Here is a 21,506-nt window from a genome sequence, read left to right as displayed (position 1 = left end):
GCTCGATCAGCTGCTCAAAATTTCCGATCACCAATGGATTCATAACCTTACACCGGATGAGGAACCGAAGAGATAATAAATTGAAGCGATCTTTTAGTGGGAGTACGCCTGCCAAAACCTCGAGGCACATGGTATGCGTTGAGGGCATACATCCCAACGCAATACGGAGACAAAGATACTGAATTCGCTCGAGTTTAATGAGGTGTGTTTTGGCAGCTGATTGAAAACAGAAACTGCCATACTCCATCACTGAGAGAATAGTTGTTCGATACAACATTAGAAGATCTTCGGGATGGGCTCCCCACCAGGTGCCGGTAATTGTACGGAGAAAGTTTATTCTTTGTTGGCATTTTTTACTCAGATACCTAATATGGGCCCCCCAAGTACATTTGGAGTCGAACCAGACCCCAAGATACTTGAAAGACATAGCATGAGTGATCGGTTTACCCAAAAGTTGAAGCTTTGGTTTTGCTGGTCTATGCTTCCTAGAAAAAACCACCATCTCTGTTTTCTCCGTGGAGAATTCGATCCCTAGCCCAATGGCCCAGGTTGAAAAATTGTTCAAAGTATCTTGTAAGGGTCCTTGCAGGTCGGATTCGTTTGATCCTACGACAGACACCACTCCATCATCTGCAAGTTGTCTTAGGTTGCAATTTTGTGTAAGGCATTTGTCGATGTCGCTTACATAGAAGTTGTACAAAAGGGGGCTTAAACATGAGCCCTGGGGGAGTCCCATGTAGGAGACCCGACTTACTGTCGAATCCCCGTGAGAAAAATTCAAATGTTTCTCACAAAGCAAGTTATATAACATATTATTCAATAGAGGCGGCAGACCCCGAGAGTGTAATTTGTCTGACAGGACCTCTATTGAAACAGAATCAAAGGCCCCCTTTATGTCCAAGAATACTGAAGCCATTTGTTTTTTTTCGGCGTAAGCCAATTGAATTTCTGAAGAAAGCAACGCAAGACAATCATTCGTCCCCTTGTCCCTGCGGAACCCATATTGTGTATCTGAGAGTAGGCCATTCGTTTCAACCCATCGATCAAGGCGAAACAAGATCATTTTCTCCAACAATTTCCGTATACAAGACAGCATTGCTATTGGGCGGTACGAATTGAAGTCGGACACGGGTTTTCTGGGTTTTTGAATAGCTATAACTCGTACTTGTCTCCAATCATCTGGAACAATATTATGCTCCAGAAACCGATTTAATAAGTTCAACAAGCGATGTTTCGCCACATCAGGGAGATTTTTCAGCAAGTTGAACTTAATTCTATCCGATCCCGGAGCAGAATTGTTACATGAAAGGAGAGCAAGAGAGAATTCTACCATCGAAAACTCGGAATCAAGATCGCACCTATCTTGTGGTATATCTCGAACAAATTTTTGCACAGGAGCTGAATCAGGACAAACCTTTCGTGCAAAATTAAAGATCCATCGATGTGAATATTCCTCGCTTTCATTGGATGAAGAGCGATTTCTCATGTTTCGAGCCACTTTCCATAATTTTTTCATTGACGTTTCTCGTGACAAACCTCCCACGAAATTTCGCCAATAAGCACGTTTTTTCCCTTTGATCAAATTTTTGAACTGATTCTCAAGGGCTAAATACGTTTGAAAATTTTCAGGAGTACCACGTTTCCGAAAAGCTTTAAATGCATTCGATTTTTCTACATAAAGCTTGGAACATTGGCTATCCCACCATAGATTGGGAGGCCTTCGGAAAATGGTGGAACCTGGATTGGGTTTCGTTTGAGCGCGAACTGCGCTGTCATAGATCAAACGAGAAAGGAAGTTATACTCCTCCAATGGAGGTAAACCATCTCTGGAATTGATGGCTAGAGTAATCGCGTCCGCATATTTTTTCCAGTCAATGTGTCTTGTGAGGTCATATGCCATGTTTATAGATTCAGAAGAATTCGACCCAATGGTGATGGAAATTTTGATTGGCAAGTGATCACTACCGTTGGGGTCCTGGATTACATCCCACTTGCAATCTAACGATAGTGAATTCGAGCAAAGCGAGAGGTCAAAAGCACTTGGGTTAGCAGGAGGTTTAGGTACACGTGTTGTTTCCCCAGTGTTCAAAACGGTCATATTGAAGCTGTTACAAAGGTCATATATCAACAATGAACGATTGTCGTCGTACTGTTCCCCCCAGGCAGTTCCGTGAGAGTTGAAGTCTCCCAAGATCAATCGTGGCTCAGGAAGGAGTGAGCACATGTCAACAAGTTGCTTGCGGCTAACCGCAGCTCTCGGAGGCCAATACAAGCTGACAATACAGAGGTCTTTGCCTCTGATGTTTGCATGACAAGCAACAGCTTCAATCCCTCCAATAGGTGGAAGGTCAATTCGAAAAAATGAGTGGCACTTATTGATCCCCAATAGCACCCCTCCGTATCTGTCATCACGGTCCAAGCGTACAATATTGAAATCATGGAAAGAGAGATCATCTCGCGAAGAAAGCCAAGTTTCGGACAGAGCAAAAACATCACAATTGAACTTATGAATTAAAAATTTGAATGTATCCAATTTAGGGATAAGACTACGACAATTCCACTGTAAAACAGTGATATCTCCGACCTCTCTATTTGAATTAGACATCAAGAGAGATAATCATTGCAAGGAGGGGCCATGTTTGCATCAATTGTTGCAAAATTGTCTTTAATACTGGAAGCATTGAAATGACAATGGTTCTGATGGAGTCGGAAACGTTAAAACACTTGAAGATTTGATCCAAAAGGTCAGACAACTTTATAAATCCCGATTGGGAAGTTGAGCTGGACGGAAAAATAGGGACAGTTGGGGTTTTTGATGTCCCCTCGAGTGCTGGGTCGTTCGAAGGTGAACTATTCCCACGGAAGCCAGGAGGAACCTGATTTTGCTTGTCCGCTGCACTCGTTTTTTTAGGCAAGCTAACAGGGGATATCACCGGAGGGACTTGTGATTGAATTTTGGGAGTGGTCACATTTTTGCGCCGGGGATTCCCTTGGGAAATAAACGGTGTACCCCCGTGAGCTGTGTCCGCTTCCATTTCGTCAACTGGCAACGTGGAAAAGATATTGTGTGAGGAGATTGGATGTTGTTGTTGTTGGGCCTGTGGAGAAGCGCCCTTTAAAATTTCCGCAAAAGTGCGTTTCGAGCGTTCCTTTAAAGAGCGCTCCTGTTTCTCCCAGCGACTCTTGTAATTTTCACAAGCTGAGAGCTCATGTGGGGTCCCCCCGCAATATGGACACTTATGCTCAGTCGCACTGCAGGATTTGCCCACATGTTGCTCTCCGCAAGTGGCACAGCGCTCCTTGTTGGCGCAGTAGTCTGCTGTGTGACCAACTGACTTGCATTTGTTGCAAGTCATGGGCTTTGGCACGAAGAGACGCAGCGGAAGCCTCAATTTGTCCACCATAACGTAGTCAGGGAGGGCGGAACCAGCAAAAGTTACTCGAAACGAGTCGGACGGCGTGAATTTTGTTTTTCCCTCTTCCTGGGACACTTTTCCTAATTGATGGCAGTCCAAAATTTTAACTTTCGTCAAAGGGAGCTTTTTAAATCTGCCATCTCCCTCTTTTATTAATGCGCTCGTCAGACCCGTTTCTGTGATCACCCCCGAAATTTCTACGTTATGGCAGGGCACATAGACGCGATATTCTAGTACGAACCTATTGTCGACAACAATCTCGTTAGCTTGCTTCCGATCAGCCACGACAACACGCAGTTTGTTCGGTCGAACCTTTCTAATTTCGACCACGGAGGAATAATTTTTTGTCAGATCTTTCATGATCTGAATGACGTTGAGCGATTTCCCGTTGGGTTTTGGCCGGAAGAAAACAACCCATGGGCCAGATCCAGATGCATCTTCTGGATAGACCTTGACACGCGGAGAGGGGACAACTGAGGGGGAGGACGAGGTCGATTGTTGAGCGGGAGCGGGAACAGTTGGGCTGGGAGGCAAGTTCGGGAGATAATCGGAAGCGGGAGCGGGAGATTGAGGGGGCGAAGTGGAAAAGTTTGCCAATTTTCTTGAAGGGGGCTTGTTGAGGTTGATTAACTCTTCCTCTGAAAAGACATCGTCTGAGGGGGGAACGCGTTTAAGCGACTTCCCAGTAGTTAGTGAGGAGGAAACATCAGATTCAATGTCCATATCAAGAGGATCGCACTCTGCCATTATGGCAGATATACAATTATACTTTTTCTTTTTTTTTTTTAAATCCTTAACCTAATATATATATAAACTAAAATACTTGAAGCGCACGGTGCGGATGATTTGTAACGGTGCTCCAATCGAACCACGTGATGATCGCTTGGCACAACAGCAATGGTGTATCGCACCACAATACGATGACGAGGAACGGCACACGCTCACAGCGCCCGCAGTGGAGGACTTCTCCCTCCCGCTGGTTGTGATTACTTATCACTTCACTCTCGCAATAAAGAAAACACCGTTAGAGCGACACAATCACTTCAGCGAAACCGATAACGGTATTGTTCCAACACAATAACGGACACGAACAACTTTGCGTCCGGCGGCTTCGGACTGCGCGAGCTGACTGAAAATTTGTTTTTTGTTATCAATACCTTCAAACATTCTCGTTTTCTTTCTAAGCGCAAGTTAATGAGTCCAATCGCAGAACTGTTCGTTGATTTTTCTTCTAATCGACCCTGTTGAATTTACCTATTACTAAAAAATGCCTAGTACTTCTACCAAAACTCATCATTATAATATCAGATTATTTTCAGGCATAATTCTCGTTCAAGATTTTTCAACCACTTGCAAATAACATGTTTCTCCGTTACATAGAATAAATTTTTGATACAGAAAATATGATAGAATAAAGACAGACCCCTACCCTATTCTCCCCTTAGAGAGGGGTGAGGAGTGTCTACTCACCATAGAAACGTTTCGTGCCCCCTAAAATCTTCACATGCCAAATTTGGCTCCATTTGCTTGATTAGTTTTCGAGTTATGCAGAAATTTGTTTTTCATTTGTCCGACACCCCACCCCAAGAGCGGGGGGTGGAGTGTCGAATCACCATAGAAACATTTATTGCAATCTAAAACCTCCACATGCCAAATTAATTTTCGTTTGCTTGATTAGTTCTCGAGTTATGCAGAAATTTGTGTTCCGTTTATACTTGTACGGTAAACCCCCTTAGAGAGGGGGGAGGAGTGTTTAACCAGCTTAGAAATGTTTCTTCCCCATAAAATCTCCACATGCCAAATTTAGTTCCGTTTGCTTAATTAGTTCTTGAATTATGCGAAAATGTATGCTTCATTTGTATGGCAGTACACCCCCCCCCCCCTCAGAGAGACGGGAGGAGTGTCTATTCGCCATAGAACAGATTTATGTCCCCTAAAACCTTCGCATGCCAAATTTGGTTTCGTTTGCTTGATTAATTCTCGAGTAATGCAGAATTTTGAGTTTCATTTGTATAGCAGACCTCCCCCCTCCTACTAGAGAAACGGGTGGAGTACCCGGGGGGGTCTGCCATAGAATCATTTAATGCACCCTAAAATCACCATATACCTAATTTGGTTTCGTTTGCTTGATTAATTCTCGAGCAATGTAGAAATTTGTGTTTCATTTGTATGGCAAACCCCCCTAAGAGAGGGGGAGGAGTATCTAAGCACCATAGAAACATTTATTACACCCTAAAACCACGACATGCCAAATTCCGTTTCATTTGCTTGAATAATTCTCGAGTGATGTAGAAATTTGTGTTTCATTTGTGTGGCAGCCCCCCTTAGAAAGGGGGTGGAGTCTCAAACTATCATGAAAACCTTCCCCGGCCCCAAAAACCCCTACATGCCAATTTTCATGTCGATCGGTTCTGTAGTTTCTGAGTCTCAATTTTCAATAAGATGAACATTTCTTCAACACCTAATTATACTTGAAATTACTGTATGAAATGACGAGAAATGAGATACTCGTATAGCAAAGGAATTGGTGAATGACATATCTAACATTATTGCATATAATATACTCCGCAGCTTCGTCCAAGAATTCGTCTCCAGTCCACTGGACGGCGTAAGTTTGCTTCTCGAAGTTTTGCGTGCCGTCCAGCTCAGCCAGAGCACTCCGATGAATGGGACCACAACAATGCCAGCACCGGGAATAATGCCACGAACCAATCAGTCCTACCAGAGAAGAGCGCTGCTGGATGAACTTGCGTGCTTGTAAGTATTCCCTTTCTACGAGAGCGATGTTTTTTTTCAAATATTCTCACATAAACAATTGTTATTGCAGACAATGTTTAAGCATCTGCTGCACCAGAAGTCCCGAAGCTGGTGCCCGATTGGGAACCACACCCATAGGACTTTTGCCGCTGGCTGCGGCTGCCACAGGCTCAGGAATCCGCTCCAGAATCGTAGCCCTGCAGCTGCTGACGATTGCATGCGACAAATCGGCGCTTGGCGATGGGACCCAAAGGAGCCAACAGCAAGGACACACGGCTGTGTCGGAAGCGCTATCCACATTACGTCTCCGATGTGCGGAACCCGTTCGATTCCGGCTGTTGGTCGGAATGCTAAACAGTGGGGGAGGTTCGGGAGAGCTGCAAGCTGTTGGAATGAAATTCGTAAACACCTTTCTGGAAAGCGCTGAAAGTCCACAGGTTCGACTTTATCTTCAAGCAGAACTGCACCAAGCCGGCATTGATCCCGCCCAAATGTGTAAAATAATTTCTTCCACTTCTCCCTGGTTGGAGCGACTTCGCATCGAAGTCAAGCGGTGGGAAGCAATCCGGATAGATATCGAACAGCTACAGGGACAGGCACGATCTGCAGAACAAGTTCGCAGCCGTTTGGTCATTCTTGAACGTCGAGTACAAATACTGCACGAAGAGAAAACGGTTTTAACAACAATGGAGAGACGGCTACAGGAACGTTGCGCCGAGTTGCAGAGAGAAGTGCTCAGGCTGAAGGGCAACCAGAGTCACGATGTTTCCAACAGTTCTAGCTTAGAGAAGAGACCGATCGCCTTGCCAAGACAGGTACCCCCACAACCTAAGAGGAATACTTCGGAAAATGACGATGAGGGCATCAGTAGCTCGGAAACTGGACAATCGTCCACGCCCGAACCACCACGCGTCTTTCCCGCAAAAGATGGATCGAGTTCAAAGTCACATAAATTTAGCATTTCTTTGAATCACGATCATGCGGAACCGGTTCATGAAGGTAATAATGACGACGACACAAACGCCACCATTGAGGATGTTATTGAAGAACTGCAAAATATTGTCAACGATGCGGAACGGGAGATTTCCGACCAAAATGAAGTTTTGTTCCACCCGATAGTTCCCGACAAAACGCTCTACAGCTTAGAGGTCAATGCCGAAAACGAAATAGTACCTGTGAATCTGCTACCTCATCCACCTCGCAAGTCCCGTTCCCTGGCGCATCTTATATCCGCCCCTTCGGATGAAGATTGTTCCGGGTATGATCTCCTGCTAGTGAACAATGAGAACAAGATCAACTTCTTTGACGATGAAGGTCCAAAAAAAGGTCCGAAAAAGTCCTTTATCGACAATGGCTTCTTCAAAGAGGGGGAGGCCCATGACTCTGTACGACCGGACGTAATTCATACCGCTGCCGATTCCCAGGCTATACATCGAAGTCGTGCTCCGACCAAAGATTCAAATCGGGCCATATTGAACGTGATTATGGATGCGCGGGACAAAGAATCTCGAATGTTCCGGGCCCAGTCACTGGAGAGGGAAGTACCGACAGGACCGCCAGCGCAGCAATTCAACGGAGTGTTCTTCATGACCGACATGAACAGTGCCGGCAAGTATCCCAAACCAGACATCACAGCAGCGTTGGAAGCGAAAAAGGTTACCAAGAACCTCGATCGCATGGGTGCCTACGGGGTGGATTCTATGATCGATATCGTCATGACGGGTGAACAGAGGGCGAACAAATTGAATGGCTTCCAGAAGACTCGCCTGAATCTTCAACATTCCAACGGCAATGGAATTTCGTCAACCGGCAAAATCAGCAATGGCAATCACAACTTCAAGTTGCGATCATCCAATGGTCCGTCAATGAATTTCTCCAGCAGCGGAGCTGCGTTGAGCCGAAGCCAGACGAACCTCGGCTCGAAAGTGACCGACATACCTTCGGGATTATACTGATGAACAATCCGAGTTGATTTAGGAACTCGAACAGTTTTAATTACTTCTGTGCAATATTTATTCTTTTACTCGTAGAAACATAAATGTGTTATTATGCGGTGTAGCATTCTCAGTACAGTCGTATTGTATCAAACACTCCGTTTGTATAAAATTATTCACACTCTTTCTCTCCTACTATCTAGAGGTGGTGATGGAACCGTACTGACTATGATTATTTTACGGATACATTAGTAAGTGAACCGCAAAAAAGCCGTTATTTTTAAGAAAATTCAAGTGTAGTTTTATTGAAAATATTAAACACTGAATAAAGACATCTTGCGAAACGATAAGCGAGAATTTGAACGCCGAAATGACCAATCATGAAAAGGGGGTTTACGTTCACGCGATACACCTTATTTGAATAATAAACCTACCTTTCGCTTATCGCTAAATCAAATGTCATAGAAAAACAACATATCCACACGCGATAGAACACGCGGACAAATACACATTATCGCTGGTAAGTTGTCAACGGTGTGCGCTGCGATATTCAACAGGTGTCGACAATCGGGGCGTCATTGCAGGTGCAACGAAAATTTCATTGAATCGATGGGACTTGCTGATAATGACTTGATTGTATTCAACGAAGGATTAGCACCACCGATTCGCTGCAGATAATATCGCGAGTACGAAGAACAACGAAAGTTTACTCAATCACGACTTTGGGCTACGATTTTGCAAATCAGCCGGAGATGACTTAGCCATCTAGAAGTGAGAAATGGCTATCAAAAAAGATGGAATGACTTTCGTTTTTGATTGTCTAGTTTGGGGATGTAACGTTTTTAGATCCCACAGAACAGCGTACATCATGGCATGAGTCATGCTGATATCCACAGTCTGTCTCTTATCTGTATGTTTGAGGTATGTATCAAATGAGGTTGTATGTCTAGCTGAAGTTAGTTGATCAACGAATTTCAAGCGAAGTGGATTGAGTGAGTGGAATAATATTTCTTTTTAATTGAAAACGGTGTTAAGTATATATTGAACATATGAATATATTCTTATGCGAGTGACCTAGTTTAAACATTTACGATTTACCTGAGAAATTTAGTTTGATAAATTGAAGAAGAAGAAACATCTGTTTTCAGTGAATGATGCAGCATTAATATTAGTGAAGAATCGTTATTGATGTCAATATCTCACGGCATCTAATGAATCATATATCCTTGCATTTCCTCCTAATTGTAGCTTCGAGATTAAATTTACTCTATCAAACCATTTTGTCCAAGGAGATGCGTCCTACGAAATGCTATTTGTTTACGCTATTGTGTTCTTATCCCTAACTTGGCAACAAACTGGCGTTGGAGCGAGCGGCCATTCGATGTTCCACAAAGTTCATGAAAAATAGTTTTACCATGTTGGACTCATTTATTCAATTTTCTGCATGACTTCTATTTTATATGATTTTTTTTTAAATTAAATAATACTTATTTTAGATATTTCAATTTTTTTTTCGTTTTTTTCGTAAAAAAAAGGGTACTGTTTTTTTCTCAGCGTAATTTTTTTTATTTTTTTTTATTTTTTTAAACATCAATACTCTATAACTCTTTCTAAGACACTATTTCGGTACCAGTCATAGTTATTGAGATATAAATTATCAAAGATTTCTCTTGCTAAAATCGATACGCCCTTTTCAAAAGTTACACTTGAGTCAAAAAAATCCCAATTGTGTCAAACTCATATTTCCTCCAACCCGAACAGAATATAAGCTTTCATTCGAATCAAAAATACATTTTTTTTAAATCTGCATTTTTTGGACAATTTCATTTGGAATTGCTCGTATATCTCCTTTACCCAGGAGACAGCGGGGCGGCAAGATATTTTAGAGTTCTACCTTGCCAGCAAAGTGTATCAGATTCCCGAAGAAATGACGTATGACAGCCAGGATTTGACAATTTTGAAACTAGTCCAACCTTAGCCTCACAACATTCATTCCATGCCAAACCGATATAGTGGTTCTCAGATTTCCATGAAAAGTGGTAGTTTCGTTCTTTATTGCAAAATATCAGACCCGTTTTTTTATTGTTTCATTAGGTCACCCATTTCGATTTTAGGGTGGTCCGATAAATCATTTTTTTCAACGTTTTCCCAGAAATGACTTTTTTGAAACCAAACTTTTGAATCACTGAACCGATTTAGATGATCGTAATATCTAATTGAAGCCAATGAGCTAACCTTTTGTTAAAAAATATTGTGCTTGCAAAAACAATGGATTTTGTTTTCGTAATTATTGATTATAGTTGTTTTACGTTGTTTTCATGGCTTTGGACTAGAGGGCTGTCCACATACCACGTGGACAGAAAAAGCATGATTTTAGATACCCCCTCTCCCTTCGTGGACAAGTATGGACATTCCTGTTACCCCTCCCCCTGTTGTTCACGTGGACATCCCTCAATTTTTTGAGAGAAAAATTGAATTTTCTATGTCCTATTTCATATTTTCTATTGGTAAAAATGTTAGCTATTACTATTAACCCTTTGCGGTCGGAATTAATTTCCCTTGGGAAAGATCCTCTTATCTTTCCACGCCAATAATATTTCGTTTATACCGAATACCGCTACCTATTATTCATAAAAACTCCGTATACATTCGTGGAAAAGTTTATCAAACATTAAAATTTGTTTACAAAAAATTTAAATTATTACATCGTTGAATAAAGTATTGAAGAAGTCGGTTGAATTGAAGTACATAGTGTAGGATATGATAACTATCTTCATTCAAAAGTCTGACCATTTGAACTTTATTGTTGTGTACAGGCGCGAAGCAATAAAAAATACTAAAATCCAAGTGTTTCATTACTATAGAAACAGATAGAAAAACTCTCACTCCTTCACAAAATTAACGTCAATTTCATATGAATTACAATTAGTTTCTAATTCATATGTGATCTTTAGTTCTCAATCAGATCAAATAACCCACGGGGAGGTTTTGACCAAGTTGCGCCATGTTATAGTGTGTATCTCGTTCTACACAGAGGATACTGCTCGTTCAAGCTCTTCAAATCACTCATACTGCTTTTAAGCTGCATCTACTATTCGTACGATCACTCCTCATAAGTTTTTAATAAGGTTTTGATCTGGTAAAAAGGCTTACCAGTCCAGAATCTGAAATCCTTATTCATCAAATCATGCCATGACTTTCCAGATTTTATGAATTGATGTCAAATTACCCAATTATCACATTGTCTTTGATGTAAAAACAGCAGTAAATGATTCTGAAGTACTTCATTGCACTTCTGACTGTTCATTCGTGTTGATGGTAAGCTACCAAAACCAGGCCTTTTTACGAAAATTCTCCTCAAATCTCATTTCCAAAGCTGCGGGTCCAAAAACTAATGTGGGAGCTAATGCCATGAATTTCAGGAGAACTTCTCTAATAGAAAGAAATCCAACTTGAATAGAATTTCTTCATTATGGAAGGACTTACGAAACGTGCATTTAATTTTTCAACTCGTAACTTTGCAGGCGGCAGTTTGATGGTTTGAGGAAAATATTTTCAAAACGGCCTGGTTCAGATAGCTTTTCATCAACGCCAATGTACAGTCAGAAGCGCAATGAAGTACTCCAGAATCATATACTTCTGTTTTTGCATAAAAAAGTTCCCCCCACTTTCATGTATTTGCAATGCCGATTTCCCCCAGGCAGCTTAGTTTCGATGCCTTTGTTAGGGAACACATTTCGGTAGGAAAAAAATTTCCCCCTACTTTCATGTATTTGCAATGCTGATTCTTCCAGGCAGCTTGATTTTGATGTCTCTGTTAGGGACCCGCCGCATTTGTCGTTAATTTCGACCAATCGGAGGTGGGTATTTCCGTTAGGATAGGGGTTGAGATTTTTCAATTGTTCGATAGTTAGTTTCATGACATATATTATTTTCTTCAATATAAAAAATTGTCATGGAGTGCCGAACACGATTGACGCAAACATTTCATCAATCCATCATGAAATGACTGAGCAATAAGCGTTTGAAATTGGACAATTTTCACGAAGTGCTCGATTTTCGTTTTTCAATTTGTACCCCAATCTGTTCCCGAAAGACGTAATCCTTCGCCAAGACTCCGTGATAATTGGGTAATTTAGCATCAATTCATAACATCCGAAAAGTCAAGGCATGGTTTATTGAATGGGAGCTGCAAATTCTGGACTGGTCAGCTTTTTTACCAGACCAAAACCCTATCAAAAACTTATGAAGAGTGATCGTACGAATAGTAGATGCAGTTTACAAGCAGTATGAGTGTTTTGAAGAGCTTAAACGAGCAGTATCCTCTGCGTAGAACGAGATACACACTACAACATGGCGTAACTTGGTCAAAACAACCCCGAATGGGTTATTTGATCTGATTGAGAACTAAAGTTCACATATGACTTAGAAACTAATTGTAATTCATATGAAATTGACGTTAATTTTGTGAAGGAGTGAGGGTTTTTCTATCTGTTTCTTTGTTATGAAACACTGGAATTTTAGTTTTTTTATTGTTTCGCGCCAGGACACAACAGTGTAGTCCAAATTGTCATTCTTTTAAATGATGATAGTTATTATATCCTACATTATATACTTCAATTCAACTGACTTCTTACATATCTCTGGAAACTCAGAAAAAAATGGGTGGTTCTATAGTTGTGAAACGCAGTATATTATTCTAAACTAGGTTGGCTAGTGCATGGCGGCTACAATGATCTTTGTCAAAACAAAACACCCTCAGTTTCATCGTGATTGATGATTTCGTCCACCAATATTTTTTTCTGTACAGCTTCGTTAATCGTAGAAAATGTTAGATTACCGGAAAAACTCGTGCCGATTTTATGGAAAAAATCTAAAGCATCAGCATGTCTATAAACATGCATTTCTTCGATGTTTTGTATCAGATCTGATATTGGGTTACGTTGATTGTCCCGAGCTTCTGCAGCAAATCAGCTTCAACATACAAAGTAGAAACCTCAGGTCTCATAATTTTCTACGAATACCGTTTTCTCGTACAAACTATGACCACAATGAACCGTTATCGAGCATGTGTCATGAGTTCAACCGATGCAGTTGTTTCTTCGATTTCGGGTTGTCTCGTGCATTACTCAAGAAACGTTACACTTTCGCAATTACAGACACTGCTATTAAAATCTTTTTTTTTTTGACGTAGGACTACGTCTTTCATTTCTGTACCGGGGTGCAAGTTCAAAGTTTCGGAAACAAGAGAGTGACGCTGGACTGCAAGGTTTTGAACGATAATACCTCTTTTCCGGTCGAACGAAGTGGTGTGATAACCATTTCATTCGAAAGACAAAATGTCCACGAGTTATATGATTGTTAATTGTTGACCCGCAAACATGTTTCAATAGCTTTAAAATTGCTTAGAAAACAGGTTATTGAAACCGTATATAAACTCGCATACGCTCTGGAAATCCCTTCAGTTGATGCGGCGATGTGAGATGAGGACGGTCGCACTCAGACGGCCATGCATTATGGTCTTCTTTTCCAATTTCATATCTCTTCTGCAGTTGAACCAAACGGATGTCTATACAACATTACGCTTCCTTTGCTTTCGTTCATTTCTACCTCTACTCTCGCACCGTGAGGACTCATTTCATTGGGACCAAGCAGACAGCTCGTAAATCTACCGGTGGTAAGGCACCACGAAAGAAGCTCGGAAAAGCGCACCAGCCGCAGGAAGTGTGAAGAAGCCACATCGCTACCGACCGGGAACCGTCGCTTTGCGTGAAATTCATCGCTATCAAAAGTCGACCGAATTGCTGATCCGCAAGTTGCCTTTGCTGCGTTTGGTTCGTGGAATTGTCGACGGCCCTTTTCAAGGCACCAAATTTGATGGATTAAAGTTCAGAAAAGTTTCTGTAGACCGAACTAAAAGGAGCATTTAGCGAAAATCGTGGTGTCGATGATAATTCCGATACCAATGGGCGGCATTGACTATGGATTTGATAATGAAGACTACGAAATGTATGACATGATGTAGTGTATATTTCACCATATCGAAGAAATCACTTTGATGAAAGTTGCATTATAAAATTAATTGTGTGCGAATGCCGCAACCGTTTGTCGTTTCTAATTTTTGCGAACGCGCTTTATTTTTGCTGAATAACTCCAAGGAGGAATCCATTTAAGCGTTAATCATTCTGCTTCGGATCAACGGAACGGTATGATAATCATTTCATACAAAAGATAAAATGTCCAAGAGTTATATGATTGCTATTTATTGACTCGAAAAATTGTTTCGATAGCTTAAAAATAGCTTTGAAAAATGGTTATTGAAGTCATCCATATCCGTATGTAGCGCACCCACTTGGAAACCCATAATAATCCTGCTCCAGATCAACGATGATTCCAATTGTTGGGGGTTGTGGAGTGGGTACTATTTGTGCTGGGTATTTCCGAGGAGGAATCGATTCCCCCTTTGAGCGATAATAATTCTTCTCCGGCTGAATGAAGTGGTATGATAATCACTTTATTCGAAAGATGAAATGTCTAAGATTTATATGCTTGTTACTTATTTATTGCTAAGTCAACGTTAGTCCTACGTCCACTTTGTGTTTATATCAAAGATATAACTAACTTCTAGTTTCTTCATATTACTAAGAGTGCACGGAAAGTTCAATAATTCTTGAAAATACAGCATATAACATATCTCAATATAAGAGATGCTATTTTTTAGTTTTGGAGATATGATTTTTTAAAGTCATTTTTGGGAAAAGTGGAAATAATTGATTTTTCGAACCACCCTAAAATGGAAATGGTCACCCTAACAAAAAAATAAAAAAAGTCTAATGTTTTGTGATAAAGAACCAAATTACCACTTTTCACGAAAATCTGAGAGAATTATATCGGTTTGGCATGGTACGGCTGACAACCAGCGTATTTAAAAATTATTTAATTTTTTTGCATTGATTTCAAAAAAGTGTCAAAAACAGGATTTTTATAGTGTTTTACAAAATTTAATGTAATTCTGCAAATATCGCATAATGTTCTAATGTTTGCAGGCAAACATTAGAACCTAGTGTATTCCTTAAACATCTGCAAACATTTCATATCAATACGTTCAGCCGTTTTTTCTAACCGACTTTTCAAACTTTGGAGTAAATTAGAGGAGCATTTAATCGCAAATCATACCAGAAGCACAAAATCCTATGCGACTCTCAGAATGAACGATTCTTAACTTTCGTCTTTATGAGGAGAGCTGGTAGTATCTACATCTCGAGACCAGTGTTGCTAAAACTTCATCTGTACTTAGTTATTGAATCATTGAAATCTAAATTATTTCTCATCTGCCTGGCCAGTTCAACAAAAATTCTGCGACAAATAGCCTTGAAAATGTTCTGCCTTTCGTTGTAATAAGAGTACCGGCAAGATTCTTGTTTTTTTTTCAAAAATGAATGCTTTATTCTGCAAAAATGGTTACAAATTTATTATTCAAAGTATTGCCCATCGCTAGTCACAACTTTTTCCCATCTTTCTGGCAATTCACGGATCCGTTTGCGGAAATAATCGGCCGGTTTGTAAGCCAACCAAGCAGGGCCCGATATCTTCGAAGTTGATAAATGAAGACCGACTCTACTCTCAGTAGATTCACTTTGACTAGAACTAGAACTAGAACCACAACATAAAGTGACTTGACTAGAAAATGAATTGACTAGCGAGGATGACTGGTGAACTAGTCCAGTCAGTGGTTATTTTAACCGACTCGACTAATGAATATAAATCGGCCTCTTCATTCAACTGACTTCAATCCACATTCCTACTCCCCTAGGAACGAAATTTATACCCGCATACGCAATCTTATTTTTACGTCCATATAAAGAGGAACGAAAACATGATTTCTGATAAAAAAAGAGGTTACCCCATCAATGGACGTTTTATTGTCTACACATCGTGAACTCAAACCAACGAGCATAGACATTTATCAAGTATGCTATAAAGGTTCTCGCGTTAGTATTAGTAAATAGCGTGCAAAATAGCACACACACACTGCGCACAATTTTATACGCTTGAGTAATTTTCGTGTACGATACAAAAGAATTTAGCTCACCTGTAGCACACGAGAGAAACACGCATAAATCTATCTCTTCTAGCGTGATATGTGCGAGTGACCACTTTGCAACCCACAGGTGACCACTTCACCTTCTAACTAAAAAAATGTTCGATTTTTCAACCTTTTTTCTAATAATGAAAAATGTACTATTTTCGATTTCCAAAATAAAAACCGCTTACTATCTTGAACTACAATATTCTTCGAAGAACGGGAATTTTAGTGGTTTTCGGACACAGGAAATGGGCACGTTCCTTAGGGTGACCACATTCCCCCCAGTTCCTCCAATGGAGTTTACCTAGAAATAATTGATTTTATCCCAAACAAATATGTAGAAAATGACAAACCAAATTTCTGTTTACGTTGAGAAGATTTTCATTCACCGGAACTAATTTAAAATCCTGTTTCAAAATATAACCTTTGAGCGTATCTACTCGTCGATACTTTATCTATCATAGACTATTATTTAACGTTAATTACGGAAACTAAATGTCCACTACTAAGCCCTGATAAGATATCAGTCCGTATATCAGATTCTATAAACACACTGCAATCACAGAGACCTGTTATCGTTTCAGTATCTCTTCAATTTAATAAAAATCCCTTTTTTCTACAGCAGATTCACTTTGTTCATCAGTGCGAGCAACACCTTGTTCCTATCTCTACAGCACAAACCATGGTCACGATACGTTCGATTTCACCGGAGCTCGCAGAAAAAGCCAAAACCGAGCTGAATGAAGTAACTAGCCGCATTCCAAATGACCTGGAAGCGATAAAGTCCTGGCTTGCTAGACAGCCACATCTCAATCCACGCACCGACGATCAGTTCCTGGTGAGTTTTCTGCGGGGATGTAAATACAGTTTGGAGAAGACAAAAGACAAGTTGGATAATTACTATGCAGTGAAATCCGCTATTCCGGAATTTTTCGAGAATCGCGATCCAACGGATCCCAAAATTCAAGAAAATGCTATGCTGGGGTAAGCTATGGATAGAGTTCTTATAATTCTTGAGTTTATGTCAAATTGAAATGTCAATTTTAGGGTAAATTTGCCTCTTCCGTTTTCCATAGGCCCGGACGGACCACGAATTGTGTTGGTGCGAATGGGGTGTTACGATGCGAACCAGTACTCAATCGTTGACATAATGAAGGTTTGTTATATGATCACTGATGTGCTTCTACTGAATGATGACGTATCTACAATAGCCGGCCACATGGTGCTGGTTGATCTCAGAGGACTGACGTTGGCCACATTGTCACAGTTCAGTCCAACTTTCATCAAGTATTACTTCGGGGAAGTGTCATTCTATGCAGATTTAAAAGCGTAACACACTTTCAGGAAAATGACATCCGTGATCGAAGCATTTCCAATCCGAACCAAGGGGATCCACTTTGTGAACCCATCCACTGGGTTTGATGCTCTCTTCAAAATGTTTTACGGTTTCCTCAGTAAAAAGATTCAAGAGCGAGTTGCCGTTCATGATTCATTTGACGCACTCCATCAGGTGATACCGAAAGAATGCCTACCTGAGGAGTACGGTGGAGAGGGTGGAAAACTAGCCGAAATCATCACTGACATCAAAAATGATATTGTCGCACATCGCCAATTCTTCCTCGAGGATGCCAAATATAGAAACGATGAGAGGAAAAGACCCGGGAAGCCAAAAACGGCCGGCACGTTGTTTGGTGTAGAGGGGTCGTTCAGGAGTTTGGATTTCGATTGAAGCTTCTCCCTTTTCTTGGATTTATTTTAGACGAATTGTAAGATCAAATGCGGACAGGAATAAAATTGAAAACATAATCTGACAATTTTTGTTTCTTTCAAATTTGCTAACCAGCTCCTAACTAATATAAAGAATAACTGTATCAGCTTATTCCAGTTACGAATGCCATAAACCGATCATTGACATCAATCGCGATTATATTACCAAGATTTTCACTAATATGTACATCAATAACGACATTTGTTCTAAAGTGTCAAACAAATACATACTATTAATAATCCATAGGACTAATCTATTGATCCATAAATTAAATGCCAGCAATGTTCGACATTACAACACCATTTAATGGTAGCCTGCACTACATACACAACGGATTCAATTGCATCGCATCATAGATCAAGATTACGAGTACAAAAGCAGCTGCACCATTGAACATTACTATCGGCTCATCTGTTCGATAAGCGAGATATGGCACTTATCAGCCGTTGCGTTAAACCCTCGAATCCACGAAATCCACATTCAGTCCCATTGTAGTTAAAACCATCACAAAACAACAACATAGCGCTCGTTACCATGGCAAATGTACGCCTGATATCACCAGAGCTTACCATAGTGGCAGAACGTGATCTAAACGAAGATCCAACTCAGCTGAGAAGTCATCTTGAAGTGATCCGAACGTGGTTGTCTGAACATAGCACAATTCAGGGAGCGCTGAGTGATCAAATATTGCTATCGTTTCTTCGTGGATGCAAATTCAGTTTGGAGAAGACGAAACAGAAGTTAGCTCTGTTCTATCGGATAAGAACGATGCTGCCAGAAGTGGTACAGAATCGAGATCCTCTGGCTGAGGATGTTCTTCAACTGATTCGATTAGGGTAAAATCACTAATTCAAAATCGTTTTATTCGAACAGCATGCTTCTATCATTTCAGAGTGGGAACTCCGCTACCGGAAACAGTTCTCCCAACCGACCCCAAAATATTTATTATTAGAGTTTGCCAATTCGACCTTGAGAAGTGCACTTTCGCTGATGTCATAAAGGTTGGCACAATGATCAATGATATTCTCATTCGTGACGATGACCAAATGGTTGTCTGTGGGATAACGTTGATTATTGATCTGGCGAACGTAACGGCAAGCCATCTGTTTCAGTTTGAGGTTGAATTCCTCAAACAGGTAGCGGTGCTATACCAGGATGCGAGTCCCCTGAGAATGCAGGCTATTCACATCCTCAACCCACCTCCAGGGATGCACACTGTACTGAATATTTTTAACAGTTTGGTGGCGGACAAAAATAAGGACAAAAGAGTAATGGTGATTGTGTTTCGGCTGATCGAATATTCTTACCGGTTTTCGCAAACACCCACAGATATTTGCTCATGGAACTAGCCTGGATTCTTTGCATAAATTGTTTCCTGCATGTGTGCTACCTGAGGAGTATGGTGGGACGCTTGGACCGATACAGACATTCGTTGACCTTTGGGTATTCAAACTGAAGGAGAATCGTAACTATTTGCTTGAAATGACTGAACTGCAGGACAACTCGATTGTGAGCAACTCGAAGATCCCAACAAATAACTCACATCCTAGAGTGCATAATCACTTCGGTTTGGATGGTTCGTTTAGAAAACTGGAACTTGATTGATGAAATGTACAGGGTTACCTATTTCGTGGTTCGAGAAGTAAACTGGAAGAACAATTATGATGAAGATTTCAGTATGTTTTATTTTATTGCTTGAATTGTACTAATAAATGTGGAATACAAGTAAATTTTTCACGACTCAATCATTTTCAGTTCCGCACCGGAGACTGGTGTTTATGTCAAGACTTCAAGAGTTATGGATTGTCCGCGTAAATAGGATCATTCTCGTTGCACTCAAATAAAAGATCAAACGACGCAAACCTAGCTTCGATTTTGACGTGGGATTACGTCTAACCGGAGTTTATGGGGCTAAAATGAAAACCTAAACACAGAATATGCAGGAAAAAAGATTTCGAATGCTTATAACTAGAACATTTCTTAATACAGTAACATACGTTCGTTTAGACGCACAATGTTTTTCATAGGTTTCTCTTTCAAAACAAATAGGATTTTGAATCATCACTGATTTTTATTCGTTATCATAAACTAAAATAAAAAAAGCAAAAAAAAAATTTTGAGTTAAACGTTTTCATTGTGATAAAACATAATAATAATACAGATAATGTACTAAAAGCTGGAAAATAATTAGGCAAGTTATCCTCCCATCAATAGAGGGCATTGATGAATCTAAAATAAAATCGTTGAGCATATGATGAAACCATTTACTATGGATAACGGAAATCCAACGTGCCCCACGATTTTGTTTTAGTTTCATCAATGCCCTAGACAAAAGTCAAGTTTCATCAATACAATTTGACAAAACAGCTCATCGGTGGGGACTTCAACGCTTGAGCAATGGAGGGAGAGAGACTAATCAATGCATGGGAGTTCATTTTACTTGAGGCGTTGGTAAAGTTGACTGTTTAACTGGTAAACAAAGATTCCACCAGTACCTTCCACAGAGATGGGCGGGAATCCAATATTTATGTTATACACTGCGTTTCATAACAATAGAACCAATTTTTTTTGAGTTTCCGGAGAAAAGAATCGGTTGAATTGAAGTATATAGAGTAGGAAATAATAGATATCTTCATAAGACTGGCCATTTGTACTTTATTGTTGTGTTCAGGCGTGAAACATTCAAAAATCTTAAATTCCAGTGTTTCATAACTATAGAACCAGATGGAAAAAATCTCAAAAATCTCCTTTACAAAATTAACGTCAATTTCACATGAATTACAATAAGTTTCTGATTCGTAGATCGTCTTTAGTTCTCAATCAGTTCAAATAACCCATTCGGGGTGGTTTCGCCCAAGCTGCGTCATGTTGCAGTGTGTATCTCGTTCTATGCAGAAGATACTGCTCGTTTAAGCTCTTCAAATGACTCATACTGCTTGTAAGCTGCATCTACTGTTCATTCGTGTTGATAGTAAGCTATCCAAACCAGGCCTTTTGAGAAAATACTCCCCAAACCATAAAAATCCCATCTCCAAAGCTGCGGGTCCAAAAACTAATGTGAAAGCTAATCCCATGGGTTTCACTATTTCAGGAGAACTTCTCTGATAAAAAGAAATTCAATTTGAATAGAATTTCTTCATACTGGAAGTACTTACGAAACATATCATGTAAGTTTTCAACTCGTAACTTTACAGGGGACAGTTTGATGGTTTGAGGAAAATATTTTCAAAAAGGCCTGCTTCATATAGCTTTTCATCAATACGAAAACGCAGTCAGAAGTGCAATGAAGTACTTCAGAATCATTGATTTCTGTTTTTGCGTCAAAAACACCGCGATAATTGGGTAATTTGGCATCAATTCCGAAAATCCAAAAAGTCATGGCATGATTTAATGAATACGGGCTTGAGATTTTGGACTGGTCAGCTTGTTTACCAAATCAAAACTCTATCAAGAACTTCTTAAGAGCGATTGTACGAATAGTAGATGCAGCTTACAAGCAGTACGAGTGATTTGGAGGGTTTAAACGAGCAGTATCCCCTGCGTAG

At 40.3% G+C, this 21,506-nt stretch overlaps 3 protein-coding genes across 9 annotated transcripts in view; all 3 read left to right on the top strand.

Moving 5' to 3' along the window:
- LOC129770880 (uncharacterized) overlaps positions 1-8,443 on the top strand; it is a 273,533-nt gene extending 265,090 nt beyond the window's left edge. For all 6 annotated transcript variants that reach the window (XM_055774036.1, XM_055774041.1, XM_055774039.1 and 3 more), the window contains 2 exons: positions 5,988-6,173; positions 6,244-8,443. In XM_055774036.1, the coding sequence (XP_055630011.1) occupies positions 5,988-6,173; positions 6,244-8,128 (2,071 nt within the window). In that variant the 3' untranslated portion in view covers positions 8,129-8,443. The remainder of the gene's footprint in view (positions 1-5,987; positions 6,174-6,243) is intronic.
- Positions 8,444-9,072: 629 nt separating this feature from the next.
- On the top strand, positions 9,073-18,007 carry LOC129768462 (retinol-binding protein pinta-like). 2 transcript variants are annotated; one of them, XM_055770141.1, is made up of 4 exons: positions 9,073-9,099; positions 16,816-17,177; positions 17,241-17,480; positions 17,538-18,007. In XM_055770141.1, exons 2-4 carry the CDS (start codon positions 16,876-16,878, stop codon positions 17,920-17,922), a joined length of 927 nt encoding a protein of 308 aa, XP_055626116.1. In that variant the 5' UTR covers positions 9,073-9,099; positions 16,816-16,875; the 3' UTR covers positions 17,923-18,007. The 2 variants fall into 2 exon arrangements, with proteins under 2 accessions (XP_055626116.1, XP_055626117.1); XM_055770142.1 differs by having other exon boundaries at positions 9,076-9,099; positions 16,819-17,177.
- A 373-nt stretch (positions 18,008-18,380) lies between these two features.
- On the top strand, positions 18,381-19,817 carry LOC129768461 (alpha-tocopherol transfer protein-like). Its single transcript, XM_055770140.1, has 4 exons — positions 18,381-18,797; positions 18,854-19,229; positions 19,291-19,637; positions 19,717-19,817. The coding sequence occupies exons 1-3, from the start codon at positions 18,496-18,498 to the stop codon at positions 19,564-19,566; spliced, it is 954 nt and encodes a 317-aa protein (XP_055626115.1). The 5' UTR covers positions 18,381-18,495; the 3' UTR covers positions 19,567-19,637; positions 19,717-19,817.
- The last annotated feature ends 1,689 nt before the right edge of the window (positions 19,818-21,506 follow it).

Source organism: Toxorhynchites rutilus, chromosome 2 (assembly GCF_029784135.1).
Source record: "Toxorhynchites rutilus septentrionalis strain SRP chromosome 2, ASM2978413v1, whole genome shotgun sequence".
Taxonomy (NCBI): Eukaryota; Metazoa; Arthropoda; class Insecta; order Diptera; family Culicidae; genus Toxorhynchites; species Toxorhynchites rutilus.
This window is presented reverse-complemented; position numbering and strand designations above follow the sequence as displayed.

Excerpts from the sequence above, each read along its gene's own strand:
- LOC129768462 (XM_055770141.1), top strand. The coding sequence starts at position 16,876 with ATGGTCACGATACGTTCGATTTCACCGGAGCTCGCAGAAAAAGCCAAA. Across the intron at positions 17,178-17,240 it reads CAAGAAAATGCTATGCTGGG|GGTAAATTTGCCTCTTCCGT; the intron begins GTAAGCTATGGA and ends TGTCAATTTTAG. Across the intron at positions 17,481-17,537 it reads TTCAGTCCAACTTTCATCAA|GAAAATGACATCCGTGATCG; the intron begins GTATTACTTCGG and ends ACACACTTTCAG.
- LOC129768461 (XM_055770140.1), top strand. The coding sequence starts at position 18,496 with ATGGCAAATGTACGCCTGATATCACCAGAGCTTACCATAGTGGCAGAA. Across the intron at positions 18,798-18,853 it reads CTTCAACTGATTCGATTAGG|AGTGGGAACTCCGCTACCGG; the intron begins GTAAAATCACTA and ends CTATCATTTCAG. Across the intron at positions 19,230-19,290 it reads ACAAAAATAAGGACAAAAGA|ATATTTGCTCATGGAACTAG; the intron begins GTAATGGTGATT and ends AAACACCCACAG.